At 42.7% G+C, this 16,365-nt stretch overlaps 1 protein-coding gene across 1 annotated transcript in view; it reads left to right on the top strand.

Moving 5' to 3' along the window:
* The first annotated feature begins 2,001 nt into the window (after positions 1 to 2,001).
* The window catches only part of Dnah5 (dynein axonemal heavy chain 5), a 287,252-nt gene continuing 272,888 nt past the window's right edge, over positions 2,002 to 16,365 (top strand). The window contains exons 1-2 of the mRNA XM_087897036.1: positions 2,002 to 2,240; positions 2,350 to 2,509. Coding sequence (XP_087753162.1) covers positions 2,002 to 2,240; positions 2,350 to 2,509 — 399 coding nt within the window. The remainder of the gene's footprint in view (positions 2,241 to 2,349; positions 2,510 to 16,365) is intronic.

The raw sequence follows: 16,365 nt of genomic DNA on the forward strand, positions 1-16,365 counted from the left end.
CCAAAAGAATCTTATTAGCCGTGTCACCTCCATGATTTTGGGGGAAGCTTTCATGAACTATGGGCTGACAAGCATCAGCAAACAAGGGGGGGAAACAGCTTACCAGTCACCAAATTTACATGCTAAAACTTTGAAATGGCAGAAGTCATTGTCTGCTGTAGGACTCACTTCATTTCAGCTCCTTTCCTCTAGGCCTGCTTCTACAGAGAGACAGACTCTGTAAATACTTTCCAGCCTCCCTTACAGCTAGGACACAGCTTTTAAGAGGGTGGTACCCAGGAAAGTGAATAGTTCAATATTAATGGTGGACAGGCATGATTAATGAAGGTTGGGAGCTTAGACCATGACCGAGGAGGTTTGCATTAGCTTGGGGATCTTAACCAATATTGTTGCACCACAAGCAAATTATTGTTTTTTTTGAAAGAAGTTGGAACTTGAAAAACGACGTCTACTATAGAATTTTACCTAAGGTGAGGCAAATCAGATAACTGTAGGACTGTAGTAGCCCAATGTAGACCCACTTTCAGGATTCATTCAGAGTTGTGCTGATGCACCAGTATCCTGCACACACTCCTTTACGTCCATGCTCAGTTTCCCAGTATCTTCTCTCTCAGTATTGACTAGAGGGCAGGCATTAGTCACGCTCAGTAGTGGTGGAGCATACCTTTAATCTCAGCATTCTGGAGGCAGAGGCAGGTGGGTCTCTGAGTTCAAGGACAGCCTGGCCTGTAAAGGGGATCCCAGGATAGCCGGGGCAACTCAGAGAAATAATCAAACAAAGATAGCTGGGTTTAAATATTTCTAAGGCAATTGTAGGATATTATCTTTGATGATATTGTAATGAGGGAGACTGAACAATGAAGTATAGAGCCTTGTTGACAGACTCAACTCCCTTTAGCCCCATGTCAACATCCTCTTTACCTGAATGTGAAAGGAATTACATGGCAAAGATGTCCTTTTTGGGCACAAATTGTCTACAAATTCAGAGCTGGAATGACATTAAATTTTTTTTTTTTTTACATTTTATATGTACACACACACACACACAACAGCGACCTCACCTTCTTTGTTTCTGAAGATTGCATAAGGTCTTTTTCTTTCTGGTGAGAACCAAGTTAATCAGATCTTATGAACAAATGCATTTGTTTGCTCATAAAGACTTGGGTTGGTCTTCATAGATTTGTTAGCTTTAGGAGATCTATCCTGTCCAGGATAGTATCAACCACATACTTGATATTCCTAGAACATGAAATGTGGTCCTGGAACAGGTATCCTGTAAGCATCAAACACAGAGTTCTGGGCTTAGTGGAACAGAGAGAGTGCATTGTTTTTTAATAAGTTGTTTACATTGAACTAACATACTTGGTTAAATGAAATATACTAGTAACTTTATGTACTTTTTACTTCCAGAAGTAGTGCTTTTATAAAACACAAGAACATACGTGTCGCATGTTTTCTTCCTATTGGACAGTACTGACCCACATGAGCACTGGCACATTTGAAATGCTTCTGTTTAAAATTTTTTGGACAGTTCCTTGGGATTCTCCCATGCTCTGCATGTAGTTCTGGCTAAGGGGAATCAGCAGTTACGGTTAGCTTTGTCCCCTGCAGATTAAAACTCAAGTTTACACAACGCCGTTGGGGTCTCAGGCAAGTCTTGGGATGAAACTAACTTGGCTGTGGGAAACTATGGATTCGTGTTTCAATTTATCAAACTTTAATATGAATACTTTTTCTCCTGAAGTTAGAAACCCTTAAAATTTTTCTCATTCAAACAAATTGCAAATACGTGGATTCGCTTATAGACGACACTGAGAAAGACGTTAATGTGAGACCTACAAGAAACCTGGTGACTGTCAAGAAATAGCCCTGAATTTTTCTTCTGCTTCCCAGTGGGTAGCTTGGGTTGCCCCTAGTTTGTCCGGATCAGGAATGTGCTCTGTAGTTGGAGGCCAGAGGCCAGAGGAGGGAGCTGGTCCAGGAGGAGCATTGCTTGTCGTCATGGCAACCCGGGAGCAGCAAACAGCCCTGCATATCCGACAACACTCAGCCGAGGAGGCTACTGAGGAAGGCTGTGTGGCTGGGGACCGCAGCGGCAGGGTCCCAGCACCAGGCCGTGGCCACTGCACAGAGTTCCAGGAGCGCCGCGTCATGGAGAAGCTGGTACTGTGCGCGTTCCACATGGGTGATCCCCGCACCCAGACGACTCAGGGCTCCCAGCTCCACGGGTGGCGGCAGAGGCGAGGGGGTCTGGCATGCTTTTGTTCTGGGGTTAAACTTCGGAAGTTTGGGACTTTGAAAGCACTTTCATGAGCTTTTTGTGAAAAGAGTTGTTGGGGATTTTTGCAGGTTTCCCCAGGCAGCCCAGAGCAGTAGTGCCGATTGGGACACTAAATGCAAACGTGGGTCAAGGGTCACCTCCTCCAAACCCAGTATCTTCAACTTTATCCCACTTACTCTCACTGATAAGCAGACGCTGGTGGTCAGCGACTTAGACTCAAATCACCAGGTTGTCCCATAGTGAGCATCACAGATATCCAGGTGTGGTAAAGGTCACTTTTGTGTCGTTTGTTGGCTGTTACCAGCTCTCACTAGTCCTTTGTGTTTGGGCAAAAGCAAATGTTTAGTTCCCTTGGAGAGAGGGAGAGAGAAGGGTAGGGCGAGGTAGAGATAGGGTTAGTTTGGTTTAGGGATAAAAGCCCCATTCGGTGGTGGTTTCCTATCCTTGGTATAGCAGGTGAGATGCAGAGAGCAAGAGATGAAAGCAAACTTTCTTTTCATTTAGTTTTACTCCCTTTAAATTGTAGGTTGTTTATTTGTGTTTCTTTGGGGCTGAGGAGCCAACTCAGGGCTCTGTGAATGGAGGAGCTAAGAACTCTAGCAGAGACCCGCCCCCGAGCCCTAGTCTTTAGTTTCAGGGACTGTTCCAGAGTAAGAAAAGAATCCAGATAAACTGTATTTGTCTTCAAGGAAGACTGTATATGTGTGTATTTATATTACATATGTTTCATTTAACCATACCACATTTTGCTGCATTACTATAAAAATCAATAAACCAAAAAATCAATAAAATATGCAAATTGTATTGTTTAAGAAATGTGAATACATACTTACTGAATGAAGACAGAGAATATATCTACGGCTCATCCACTTTGGCACTTTCTTCTCTGTAAAATCTTGAGTTATTTTAGTTGGCAAAATTGTTCACATTTATCAGGTGAACATGCAAGGTAAGTAGTGTACCACTGAGCTATAGACACAGACTAATGGTAAGTATTGAAATCGGAACAGTAAGTGAAGTTAATTCAGGGATACTTTATGCCAATGAGCATCTTTTTTGTTTAAGAGAAAGCAAAATCTGTTCCTATCCGGTTCCCTGAACACACTACCTTGTTACAAACTCTGGCCACTATCTTGCAGAATAAATGCTCAATCCTAATACTTTCCAATTGTAACTTTGTATCCTTCCCTCTATATACTCTATATACAGTTTCTCTCCATATTGGGGGCAGCTCCCATCCTCCAGGTGATTCCACTAGATCAACATTCTGAGATTCTGCTGGTGAGATCATGTAGAATTTCTCTGTAAACATTTACCCTGTTTAACAGCTGCTGCTTTGTGCCATGAGCATCTCGCTGTGGGAGACACGTTAATATTCTTGTTTTCTGTAAAATTTGTATGCCATAAATACCTGGTGTTTCTGTTTCATCAAAAGTGATACTTGGTTCATCTTACTCTTCTCAATGACCCTTCCATTTTCATTGTCTGACAAAGGAAACGGACAGGTGCTGTGAGCACTGGGAAAACCAATGACTTGAACTTAACTCCACGTGGCCTGAGATCACACATGCTTCCCAGGTTTTATTTTGTAAGGCTGTGTCGCACACCTGCTAGCTACATACTGTGGTCTTGAGCGTTGTTAACTGTGTTCGCTTTAAAATCTCACCGCCATTTTCTTGGCCTCTAATTTTATCTGGGTGTGGTTCTATTAAAGTTGAAGGACTTAAAATGATCAGGTCTAGTGTTTTAGTTTTGGGTAGTGCTGGGTGATCTAATCTAGGGACTTGCACATTCCAGGGCTCTTATTACTGAGCTACATCCTTACCCTTGGGCACTCTTGTTTCTAATTTTGTTCTTGTCCTTTAGAGGTAGTGTCCTAGGTGGTATCTCAGGCTCACTTCTGACTCTCTTCCTTCCTGCCTCAGTCTCCAGACAAGCACCTCCATGCACAGCAAACGTTTAACTTCAACAGCACACCCAAATGTTAACTTGATATATGACTTTTTATCTATCACATTTGCAAAATTTTCAGCCCCCAGATGTTGTTGAAAATCATGTTAACAGGCTGGTAAGAAGGCTCTAAGGTCTGCGGGTGAAGGCACTTACTGTCATGACTGAGGATCTCAGTTCAGTCTTCAGGACACACATGGTAGTAGAGGACCAATTTCTACAAATTCTTCTCTTACCCCCACATGTACACTGTGGTGTGCATGCATAAAATCAATCAATCAGTCAATCTATTAATCAATCAGTCAATCAATGTAATAGCATTGAAAAATATCTTTATAAATTAATGAGGGGAAAATGGGATACCAAGGGAATACATTTCTATGAATATGTGTAGAGTGCAAAATTAAAAACACACAACAAAGTATTGATGCTGTCTCTGACTAATGACATTAAGTAGTATTTTTTCTTTATTTAAAAATTTCCTGTAATTGCCAGACAAAGTGGTTCATGCCTTTAATTCCAACAATCAGGAGGCAGAGGCAGGTGAATCTCTGAGTTTGAGGTCAGCCTGGTCTATAGAGTGAGTTCTAGGACAGCCAGGGCTTTGTAGAAAGAGCCTGTCTGTTTTCTTTTCTGTAATAAATTCATTTATATACAATTTTGTACCTGGAGAACTGGCAGAGAATAATGGTCTTAGCCCGACCGTGCAGAAACACATCTCTAATCGCAAAGGTTTTAAGTTGTCTGCCAGCCTGGGCTATACCAGGAATCTTTGTCTCAGGAAACAGAAACTAGCAAGAAATACAATATCCCTTCTAGAAATTTACATGCCACGCTGAGATAAACCAAGTGTCCTTTGGCAAATACTTTGTCTGTGTGCATGGGTCACACTTTGTAAATATTCTCTGCAGCTCCTGCCATCGCCCCACCTACGCAAGCAGCTCCTGGTTTACCTAAATGGCCAGCAGAGGGTGGGAAATGTTTCCGGGTCGGTGTGAAGAACACTAAGAGTGACGGGAAAACTGGGCTAGGTCTTGTTGTCTACACAGCACCATTCTCTCAATACTCCTTCATGTTGTCACGCTCCTAAGCCACGGCTGACAGGGATAAGATTTTGGAGAATGCTCCTGGAGAAATATCATTAATACTGCAAAGGTTTCTGAGGTTACAGACCCTGAAGCAAAATATAATGTATACGGTGTCATGTTGCTGAAAACTGATTCCGTAGGACCTTACCTTCCCCAGGGAGGACAGGGCTCCTTGCCCCACTCATGTCTGGGTAACGAAATTCATGAAGTCAGTCTTAGTATCAGAGAAAAAATCCCGCGAACATGGCTATTTCGAGGAACTGCATCTTCCTGGCTGCTGGAAAGACTCCAGGAGGAAGCTCACCTGTTACAGTCTCCCGTTCTGTCGCGCTTAGCTGTGTCCTGGCTCAGGGCCACAGCGGGTGTTTATTTATACCCCTATGCTGTTTGCATTTGGTTTTGTGTCTGTGGCCTTCAACAAACAGGCAAAAAAAAAAAAGAGAGGAACAGCTCTAGGTTACTGTGTTTAGGAATAAAAACCCGTGGCAGAACTCATGCGTCAATCATCTGCCGAGGATATTTTTATCTCGCCGCCGATCATTTCTCCTCCAGGGAAACCAGCCTGCAGCTCTCCCGCAGCTGCTTTTGTCAGCTGCAGTCAGGCCAGGTCGGCCCTGGCGCTTCCCACCTGTGCTCTGAAGGACACGGAGTTGGCTGAATGCATGCTTTTCTTTTGCTTTCCCTTCTCTCTGGAGAAAATATTCAGAAAATGCAGCTCGAAAGGGGAAGGTATTAACTACACTTGAGCAAACACTTGTCGAGTCCCTACTGTGTTTGAGCACAACAGGCTCTTTCTGGGAAACAGTGCTTCTCGCTTTCCTGCTATTTTTCTCCCTCCCTTTTGTTATTAATTTCTTCATTCCCTTCTCCCTTTCTCTTTCTCCTCTCCTCTCCTCTCCTCTCCTCTCCTCTGATCTCCCCTCCCCTCCCCTCCTTTCCTCCCTTCCTATTTTCCTTCCTTCCTTCCTTCCTTCCTTCCTTCCTTCCTTCCTTCCTTCCTTTCTTCCTTCCTTCCTTCCTTCCTCCTTTCTCTTCTCTGTTCTCTTTTCCTTTATATTTTGCTTCTGTTATCTCATTTTTCTCCTTGCCCCTTCTCTATCCTCCTTCCCTCATTTCTTTGTCTGTCTTTCCCTCTTTCCCTTCATATACGTTACCATGCATGCCCCCCCCCCCAGGTTTATTTTGCATGCCTGTGTATTGGCCAGCGTCTGTCTCTTTCTTCCTGTGTCTGAAAGTTTACTTTGCATGGTTTGAATATTGGCCCTAATATCCCCACCTCCCTATGTATGTGTGTGTATCTCTGACTATGCAAATTTACTTTGCATTTGTATATATTGGCCAGAGGGTATCTTTCTGTGTATGTGTGCACATTTATTTTGCGTGTGCATGTATTTAATATGGGGCATCTTTCTTCTATCAGGGTCCACCTTGTATTTTGTGACTGGGTTTCTCAGTGAGCCTGTGGCTTAGTGATGGCTCAGCTAGGCAAGCTGGTCTGAGAGCCTCTAGGGTCTTCCTGTCTCTCCCGGCTACTGTGGGCGTTGGGCTTATAGGTGTGAGCCACTGCTCACATGAAAGTTTTATGTACACACATGGGTACTGGGGATCTGAACCCAGATCCCCAACCTGTGCAGCCAGCACTTTCCCCAATGCATCACGTCTGTAGTCCATACATTTCTTAAAAACCCTTTTCTTAAATTCCCCTTTATGACTCTGCGGCATCTCAGATACTCACTATGTAATTTATGATGCTTTCCTTTATTTTTTCTTGAACAAATAAGAAACAGTCGTCGCCCTTGCTGCTGTTAATGCCTGACTCGCAGTGAGCTGGACCATCTCCAGGATATGGGATGTGGAGCGGTGTGGTACTTGTCCATCCCTGTGAGGCATCTGTCCAGAGCTGCTACTCAGTGGCTTCCTAGTGAAAGCTTGCTCCTACTGCAGACAGGAACAGCATTATAATCAAATTTCCACAGACCAGCGTTGCTCCCCTGAGAGCAGATATGCAGAACTGGCTGTTTTGAAGCAGCTTCCAGGTCAGGTCAGCAGGGTAAGACTGTGGGACAGGGGCCAAGATGGCATCTACCACAAGATATGGTCCTGGACTTTGGGACACTGAAACAAAATTTAACCATCTTCCTCTTGGAAAGCTGTGGGCCGAGTGGGTGTGCAGGGGGCTTTCTTGGATCGCCAGTCCCCAAATCTTCACCATGCATTCCAAGGCGACTCAGTTCTGTCCTCATCCCTCACAGACTGAAGTCTAACTTCCCAATCTCCTCAGTACCTGACATGTGACTATGTTTGGACAGCCTGTCTTTCTGAAAGAGATCACATGAGGCCCTAAGCGGGGACTCTGATCCCATCTGACTCGTTTTCTCTTTAAAAAGATATGATTAGAACACGGATGAACCTAGAAGGAAAGCTTGATCATGTGAAGTCCTAGTGTGAAAACAGCCACCTGCAAGTCAAGGGGAGGGGCCTCACAGAAAGCACCGCGAAGACACCATGATCTTGGGCTTCAGTCTTTAGAACCGTGGGAAGATTAGCTTATGATACAGCTCCAGGCATCTCTTTGAGGAGGAAAAGGCATGGAAAATGCCCCATGGATAAGCTTAGCTGAAGCCAAACTGCTGCTATTTGGGAATCTAGAGCCCCTGGGCAAGGTGCCGTCATTTTGCTTGGATCTCAGAATAGCTCTGTGGCTCATCACTCTTTCCCTCTTCTGCCCTCTGGCCTCTCTGTATTTGGCAATAAAGGCCTTTAATTAGCTTGCTCACAGCTCACCACAGAAAGGTGGACATCACTGGGTGTTCCACAGTATCCTTGGTTCTACCTCTTTCACTTAAGGGTGGCTGGATGAGAAGAGCTGGCCCAGACCTTGACTTGATAGTCCTGTTTCATGGTAGCAGATATTCAAACAGATGATAAGGCAGAAACATTAGAGGTATTTCTGAGCAGGGATCGCAGCTCCGAGGTAGAGGCTTGCTTAACATGCGTAAGACCCTGGGCTCCGTTCCATCTCCCACTGCCCCCAAGAAAAAAAAAGTATTTACTTTCAAATAAAAGAAACCCAGGCTCTGGAAGTCGGAAAATGTTCCAGTTACCATTGCTACACAGCAGATCAAATGCAAACTTACTGACTTGAAAACAGAACTTGTCTTTGGCTTACCTTTATTGCGTGCCAGCCGTGTGGTCCTGGCTTGGTGAGGGAGTCTACCAGGTAGCTCCTGAAGGCTGGAGTATCTGGGGCTAGCCTTTCAGCTGGCTCTTTCCATTGTTTATATATCTGTATGGAATGTCTCTGCAGGGGGTGCTTTGGACTCCCCACAGCAGGGAGGCTGCAGGCAGGGACAGTGCACAATGGGCCTGAAAACTGCAAGAGGTGATTGGACCTGGCCAAGAAAGTTACTTCTGTTCTACCCTATGGATCAAAGCAGGGCCAGTCTCCCCGCCTTAGCTACTGTTCTATTGCTGTGAAGGGGTACCATGACTAAGGCAACGTATAACAGAGAGCATTTAATTGGGGCCTTGCTTACAGTTTCAGGGGATTAGTGCATAATGGCTATGGTGGGAAGCAGACAAGCAGGTTCTGGAGCAGTAGCTGAGAGATTTACATGCAGATCTACAGAGAGCAGGTGGGGAGGGGGGAGGGCAGAGCCTGAGGAGGGCTTTTGAAACCTCTAAGTCCACCAGACAACACAGCTCCTCCAACAAGGTCACACCTCCTAATCCTTGTCAAACAGTTTATCAATGGGGATTAAGCATGCAAACAAAATGTCATTCCCTCTCATCTCAGTCAGGGTTTCTAATACTCTGTTGTAATTGCACCATGATCAAAAGGCAAGTTGGGAAGAAACTTACGCTTCCATATCTTTTTTATCACTGAAGGAAGTCAGGACAAGGACTCAACCAGGGCTGGAACTTAGATGCAGGAACTGAGGCAGAGGCCATGGAGGGGAGCTGCTTACTGAATTGCTACCCCTGGTTTGCCCAGCCTGCTTTCTTACAGAACCCAGAACCACCAGCCCAGGGATGGCTCCACCCACCATGAACTGGGCCCTCCTGCAATTATTACTAACTGAGAAAATGCCTTATAATTGGATCTCATGGAGGCATTTCCTTAATTGAGGCTTCTTCTGTTATGCCCAGTCTGTGGGGACCCCAAAAGACCACCAGGGAGATTGACTCAATGAAATGTAAAAGCAAGGTTTATTTTGTGCGCAATACAAGCCAGCAGGAACCTCCTCACAGCAACGGGCACAGCAGTGGCAAGAGGAGGTACCTCACCCTTCTAGAAGTTTCTGATTTTTTAAAGACAAAAAATCAGAAAAGTTACAATAGCAGGGTGTGTGCTGGTAGGTGATCCGATCTAAATGATTGGAACACTAGGAATTTCCTTTGGATGGTCTGTTCCTGGGTGGTACCTGGGTAGTCTCAGTTTGTGATCTTTATTGGAAAGAGGTATTACCTCAGGGTAAGCTACTGAGACTCAGGCCTCTATTGAGCTTGTCTTGGTTGAATCCTACACTTCCTCTCTGATGACTCTAGCTTGTGTCAAGTTAACACACAAAAATCAGCCAATACACTCTCAATGGGAGGCATATGTGGGATAAGGTTAGTTTGCGGGTCTTTGTAGCCCCAAAGTCACAAATAAGCATGAGAACAGGGAGGAACAGGGAGGATGTCTTGGTCTTTGTGACCAGGGCTAATGGTCAACTCTTGGATGAGCTTTAGCTTGCTACCAGGCCTTGCTGTTGATGGAGCACCATTCTGTTGACTGAGGTTTCTGTCCTGCCCGGTTCCCTCAGTTGTTAAGTCCCAAAGAAATCACACAGAGGTCTACATTAATTATAAATGGATTAGCCTATTAGCTCAGGCTTCTTATTAACTCTTTCTTACATCTTATATTAGCCCATTATTCTTGTCTGTGTTAGCCACTTAGTTTGGTATCTTTTTTGGCAAGGCAGTCACATCTTGCTTGTTCTGTGTCTGGCTTCCTCTGTGTGATGACTGCAGACTGAAACTTTCTTCTTCCCATAATTCTCATTGCCCAGCCTCTACTTCTTGCCTATTCACCATTGTCCCACCTATACTTCCTGCCTGGCTACTGGCCAATCAGCATTTTATTAAAAATAATATAAATGACAGGGTACAGACCATTGTCCCACAGCACCTTACCCCCTAAAGTGTTGCACCCACCAAAGGGGCCACTCTACCATCAGAATCGATGGGTGATGACCATGATGATGATTTTCTTTTGACCAAATTATGAAATTTCTTTTGACCAAATTATGAAATTCCTACCACTGACCCCACTTTTTTTTTTTTTTTGTGAAGGAAATTTATTATCATGTGGGAACACGTCTTTAGAATTTGATGATATTTTCTTCAGATGTATAACCTGTGGATTTAAAGAGCCAGTTTGGAGAAGTAGACCAGGTTGATGAACATGCTGCTGTAGGACAAAGAAGAGAGCAGTGGGAGGCATGTGCTCCTGTGTTGGATTGCTCTGAGCAAGGCTGTGGGAATGCTAGTCAGGAAAACACACCACTGTGTCTGCAAGCATCCAGGTGCTGTACCAGCTGCGACTTTTGTTATTAAAATAATCTTGTTTATCAAAGCAGATCTATCTATCTATCTATCTATCTATCTATCTATCTATCTATCTATCTATCTATCTAGGCTAGAGAGAAGGCTCAATAGCCAAGAGGACTTGATGATCTTACATGACCATCGTTCAGTTTTCACCACCCACACAGGACAGCTCACAACCACCTGGAACTCTCAGCCTTGAGAGAGCTGACATATTATTCAGATATCCACAGGCATGTGTACACAGATATACATCCTCATAGAGAAACACACGTTAATGAAAAAAAAGTCCAAGCCAGACATCTGTGGCTTAGTTTTAATTACTATCACATGTGTGTACCCTCTTTCTCTTGAGATAGGACTTCATCATATAGCCCAGGCTAGTCTTGAACTTATTGTGTAGCTGAGGATGTCCTTGAAGTTCTGATCCTCTTGCCTCTACTTTCCAAGTGTCGGGATTTCAGGTGTTCTGTCTTGTGTGTGCTCTTACACATGTTCACATGTGCCCTCTTTATTTTTTATGGATTTTTTTTGACATGGTCTCATTATGTAGCTCAGCCTAGCCTTATCTTGGTGACCCTTCTGCTTCTGTCACCTGAGTACTAGAAATTTACATTTGTGCCATCATGCCTGATATATGTTTTGTGTATGTTTTTTGTTTTGTTGTTGTTGTTTTTTCTGGCTTTTCAAGACAGGGTTTCTCTGTTTAAAACTCTTGGCTGTCCTGAAACTCGCTTTGTAGACCAGACTGGCCTCAAACTCACTGAGGTTCACCTGCCTCTGCCTCCTAAATGCTGGGCTTAAAGGTGTACATTACCACTACCCAGCTGTTTTGTGTTTTAAAACAGTTTTATTCTAGACACAACTCACTAATCATTGTCCTTTGATTCAGTGGTGTTTTCCTTTTGTGAAAGTGTAAATTTATTGGTCAGTTCTATTTCTAGGAGGTTCATGCATTTTGAAGGAGTGCATTAAGAAATGAATAGTTGAATAGATTAAGCAAATAATAAAAGGACTTTTTAGAAACCTAAGGATAATTTAATTGGCATTTAAGAGAAAAACATAGAGTGGTAGTCGGTAAATAGTAGCAGCAGCTAGAAGAGGAGGGAGAGAAAAAAATCCTTCAGAGTTGGAGGTCAGGGAAGTCGGCAGGATCAGCTATGCCAATCTGTGAAAAACTGCCTTTAGGGAGTGTCATGGAAGAGCATGAGAATGCGAGAGTGGATGTGCAAACTTAAGGTTTTGACCAGTCTATGAAACAGGGAGCTAGACAGGGGAAAGAAAGCACTGCTGTGTGAGTTAAAGTGAGCAGGCTCAGCCACGAGTGTTTAGAAGCAACTGCATGGTGAAAGGCTTCTGCTATCCACATATACATTTTTCATTTTGGGGATAATTATTCCTCCCATTTTTATAGGAATAAGTTGTTGTTTTTTTTTTAAAGTAAATTTGAAGTCTTCTGTTCAACGTCCTAAATTTTAACTGTAATGAACAGAACGTATTCACCATAGACAAATGGATGCTCAAATCACTAAATGTCAAATATTTGCTAATATAGGCTTGTCTATAAGAATAATATCTCAATAATAAGTGTGGCTTACAGAATACTAATCGTTAAACTCATAGTTTTTGGCCCAGATAAACCAAATAAGTTTGTTTGATCTTTTCACTTCCTCAAAGTTACAAAATCCAGTGAAATTGATCAAATTAATCAAATTGTTTTCCGTCTTTCAATATTGTCAACTTTAAAGTATGCTCTATATTTAATTTTTAACTTTATAAACTTTATAAACAATACATGAAACAGGAACATGCTAACCCCTGGTGATGTTTTAAAGTCTGCATAGGTCAGAAGATAAATTTGCACACTCCTTAACAATGAGCATCTGAAATCTCCTTTCTCAAATGATTTCTTTTCTAGCTGGATTTTTTTTTCAGCTCTGCATTGATAGACAAAGAAACTAAAACTCACCTCAGGATGTAGGTGTGGCAGTGGGTTCTTTGCTGGCTTGTTGTTGGCTTTGATGTTGGCTTTGATGTTGCCAGATGTCTTTGAAGGTTGAGGTGGGTGAAGGGGAGGCAACATCTGCTTTACAGTGCACTTAGTTATCTGTTGTTTCTGATTTGACCATGCCAATGCCACCCCTTTGACACAGCATCTTAAAAAGTTAACTAATCCAGGAAGGTATTGCTATTAGTTTTCTAGAGCTACAGTGCCCCCAAACTGGGTACCTTCAATCAACAGAAATATGCTCTCCAGTAATTTTGAGAAGTCTGAAATGAAGGCATTGACAAGAGCCAGTCTTTTTCTAGAGCTCATTTCTGTGTCTTTCCCTGCTGTGCAATAATGGTCTTGTACCCTGTAAAGATTTGTCACTCATATTGGTGTAATAAAACACCGATTGGCTGGTAGCCAGGCAGGAAGTATAGATGGAGCCACCAGACTAGGAGAATTCTTGGAAGAGGAAAGGCAGAGAGATGCAGTGACCATCCAGATGCAGAGGAAGCAAGGTGAGAATACTGCACTGAGAAAAGATACCAAGCCATGTGGCTAACCATAGATAAGAATTATGGGCTAATTAAAGTTGTAAGAGTTAGTTAATAATAAAACTGAGCTAATAGGCCAAACACTGATGTAACTGATAAAGTTTTTGTGTGATTATTTGGATCTGGGTGGCTAGGAAATGAAAAGACAGTCTCCTTTTACATTTCCCTTGGCTTCTGATGGCACCACATAAAGCTCATTGCACACCATTGTTCCTGCTCTGGTGGCTGCAGATGTTTCTAGACTGGTATCTGCATCATTCCAGTCAAGTGACTGTCTTCTCTCTGCCTCTCTTCACTTTCATCCCTCTGTTCTTGTCTGTTGAGGTATTTCTGTTTTATGACATTAATAATACCGGATTTGAGCTTACCCTGATAATTTTATTATAATGTAGCTAAGTCTTCAAGATGTGTTTTCTGAATAAGATCATAACCTGAAGTCCCGTGCTTTAGGAATTCAATGTATTTTTTGAGATAATAAATTCAGCCCAGAAGAATAATACAGTTCATGAACTTCTTAGCTAAAATTTCCTCCTTTGTCTTTTTTGCTTTAAAATATATTAAGAATTATTTTTAAAATTAAAAACCACAACCTCAAAGCTGGAAGGGTGATATATACCTTCAATTCTAGTACTCAAGAGGCCAGCCCTACCCACAATAATGGGCATGGTGGCACATACCTTCAATCCACCAGGAGAGGTCATCTCTAGCCACAAGCTTCCTTACTACAAACAACCTTCATAGCAGTTACTTTTTAAACTATCTTCTCATAACCTTGCTACAAACCTTCAGTTTTTTATGTATAAAATGGAAATGGTATTGTTTTTATAAGATAAGTGAACTGAATGACAGTGAACATAAAATGGGCAGTTCTTAATCAACATTATTTTCTTTCTCAGTTTCAGAATGGGTAGGTTCTGAATTGGGTTCACAGTGAAGCTTTGGGTTCAGAAAGAGTCCAGGCAGTGTGTTCAGGGAGAGCTCAGGCAGTGCATTCCATGGGTACATGATTTCATAGAATTGGTCAAAGAAGGGTGCTATGGATTGACTGTTGATGTCCTTTCAAAATTCATGTTGAATATAATGCCCAATGCTCTGGTATTAGGTGGAACCTTTGAGAAATGGCCAGGTCATAATGATGAGATTAGTGTTCTTATAAAAGGCTCAAGGGAGTCTATTAATCTCTTCTGCTATTTCACCATCAAAGGATGTTAAACAGTTGCCGTATATGGAGCATAGTGAGTGCTTACTAGAATTGGAATCTACCTGGAGCTTGGATTTTACAACCACTAGAACTCCGAAGTACATTTATCCCTCCCTCCGTCCCTCCTTCCCTCCCTCCTTTCATTTCATTTCTTTCTTTCTTTCTTACTTTTTTATTTTTGTATTTTGAGACAGGGTTTCTCTGTGTAGCACTGACTATCCTGAACTCACTCTGCACTCTGCAGACCAGGCTGACCTCAAACTCAGTGATTCACCCGCCTCTGCCTCGCAAGTGCTGGAATTAAAAGCATGCACCATCACAACCCAACTCTTTTGTAACATTTCTAACACTGCCCGATATAAGATATTTTCTTACATTTTCTTAGGGCAGCCTCAAAGGATTAAGGCCAATCATACTGTCTCTTTCCATGTTGTCCACTCTTGGAGTGGTGGAGTGGCAGTGGTTGCAGATCTTTCAGATACAGCCAGAGGAAAAAGATTTCATTTTTGGGGTTGTGATATATATTTAGATCACCAGCATAAATTTATTTCCAGATGTGTTTCTGTCAGCACTCCTCAATTATGCTGTACTCATGCATCCAGAGACTTGATCTGAAGGTTCATGGCCAAGGTCATATTCCTGTGATGTACTTTTGTGCACAGCATCTAAGTATTTATTCTGTGGAAGACAGATTATCTTAGGGCTACTATTGTTGTGATGAAACACCATGGCCAAAGCAGTTTGGGGGAGGAAAAGGTTTATCTGGCTTACACTTCCATATCACTGTTTATCATTGGAGGAAGTCAGGAAAGGAAGTCAAACAGAGCAGGAACCTGAAGACAGGAGCTGATGCAGAGGCTATGGAGGGGTGCTGCTTACTGATTTGCTTCTTGTGGCTCTCTCAGTCTGCTTTCTTACAGAACCCAAGGGTACCAGCTCACGGATGGCTCCATCCACAATGGGATAGACCCTCCCCAGTCAATCACTAAGAAAATGCTCTACAGGCTTGCCTGCAGCCTGACCTTAAGGAAGGATTTTCTCAATTGAGGGTTCTCACCTCTCAGATGACTTTAGCTTGTGCCAAGCTGACCTCTAACTATTCAACACACATGACATGAGAAGTCCTTCTGTATTTGTATTGCTTTTATTGGCTAATGAATAAAGCGGTTTTGGCCGATGACTTAGCAGAGTAAAGCCAGGAAGGAAATCTGAACAGAGACATATATATATAGAGAGAGAGTAGGCAGAGTACGCCATGTAGCTACCAAAGGAGAAAGCTGCCAGCCAACTGCTGAGGAAACAAAACATGTAGAAAATGAGGTAACTACAAGGCCTCATGGTGATACACAGGTTAATAGAAATGGGTTAATTTAAGATGTAAGAGCTAGCTAGGAATATGCTTGAGCCATTGGCTGAACAATGTTGTAATTAATATAGTTTCTGTGTGATTACTTGGATCTGGGCAGCCGGGAAACATAAAAGCAGTCTCTGTTTACACATACAGATCAACTATTTTTATTATATAATTATCTTTTTGTTTGTTTATTTGTTTCTTATTGTTTTTGAGACAGGGTTTCTCTATGTAATGGTCTTGGCTGTCCAAGAGCTCACTCTGTAGATCAGGCTGGCCTCTAACTCAGAGATCCACCAATCTTTGTCTCCCTAGTGCTGGAATTAAAGAGATGTGCCACTACCACCTAGAATAATTA

Source organism: Myodes glareolus, chromosome 15 (genome assembly GCF_982192425.1).
Source record: "Myodes glareolus chromosome 15, mMyoGla1.1, whole genome shotgun sequence".
In the NCBI taxonomy this organism is placed as follows: domain Eukaryota; kingdom Metazoa; phylum Chordata; class Mammalia; order Rodentia; family Cricetidae; genus Myodes; species Myodes glareolus.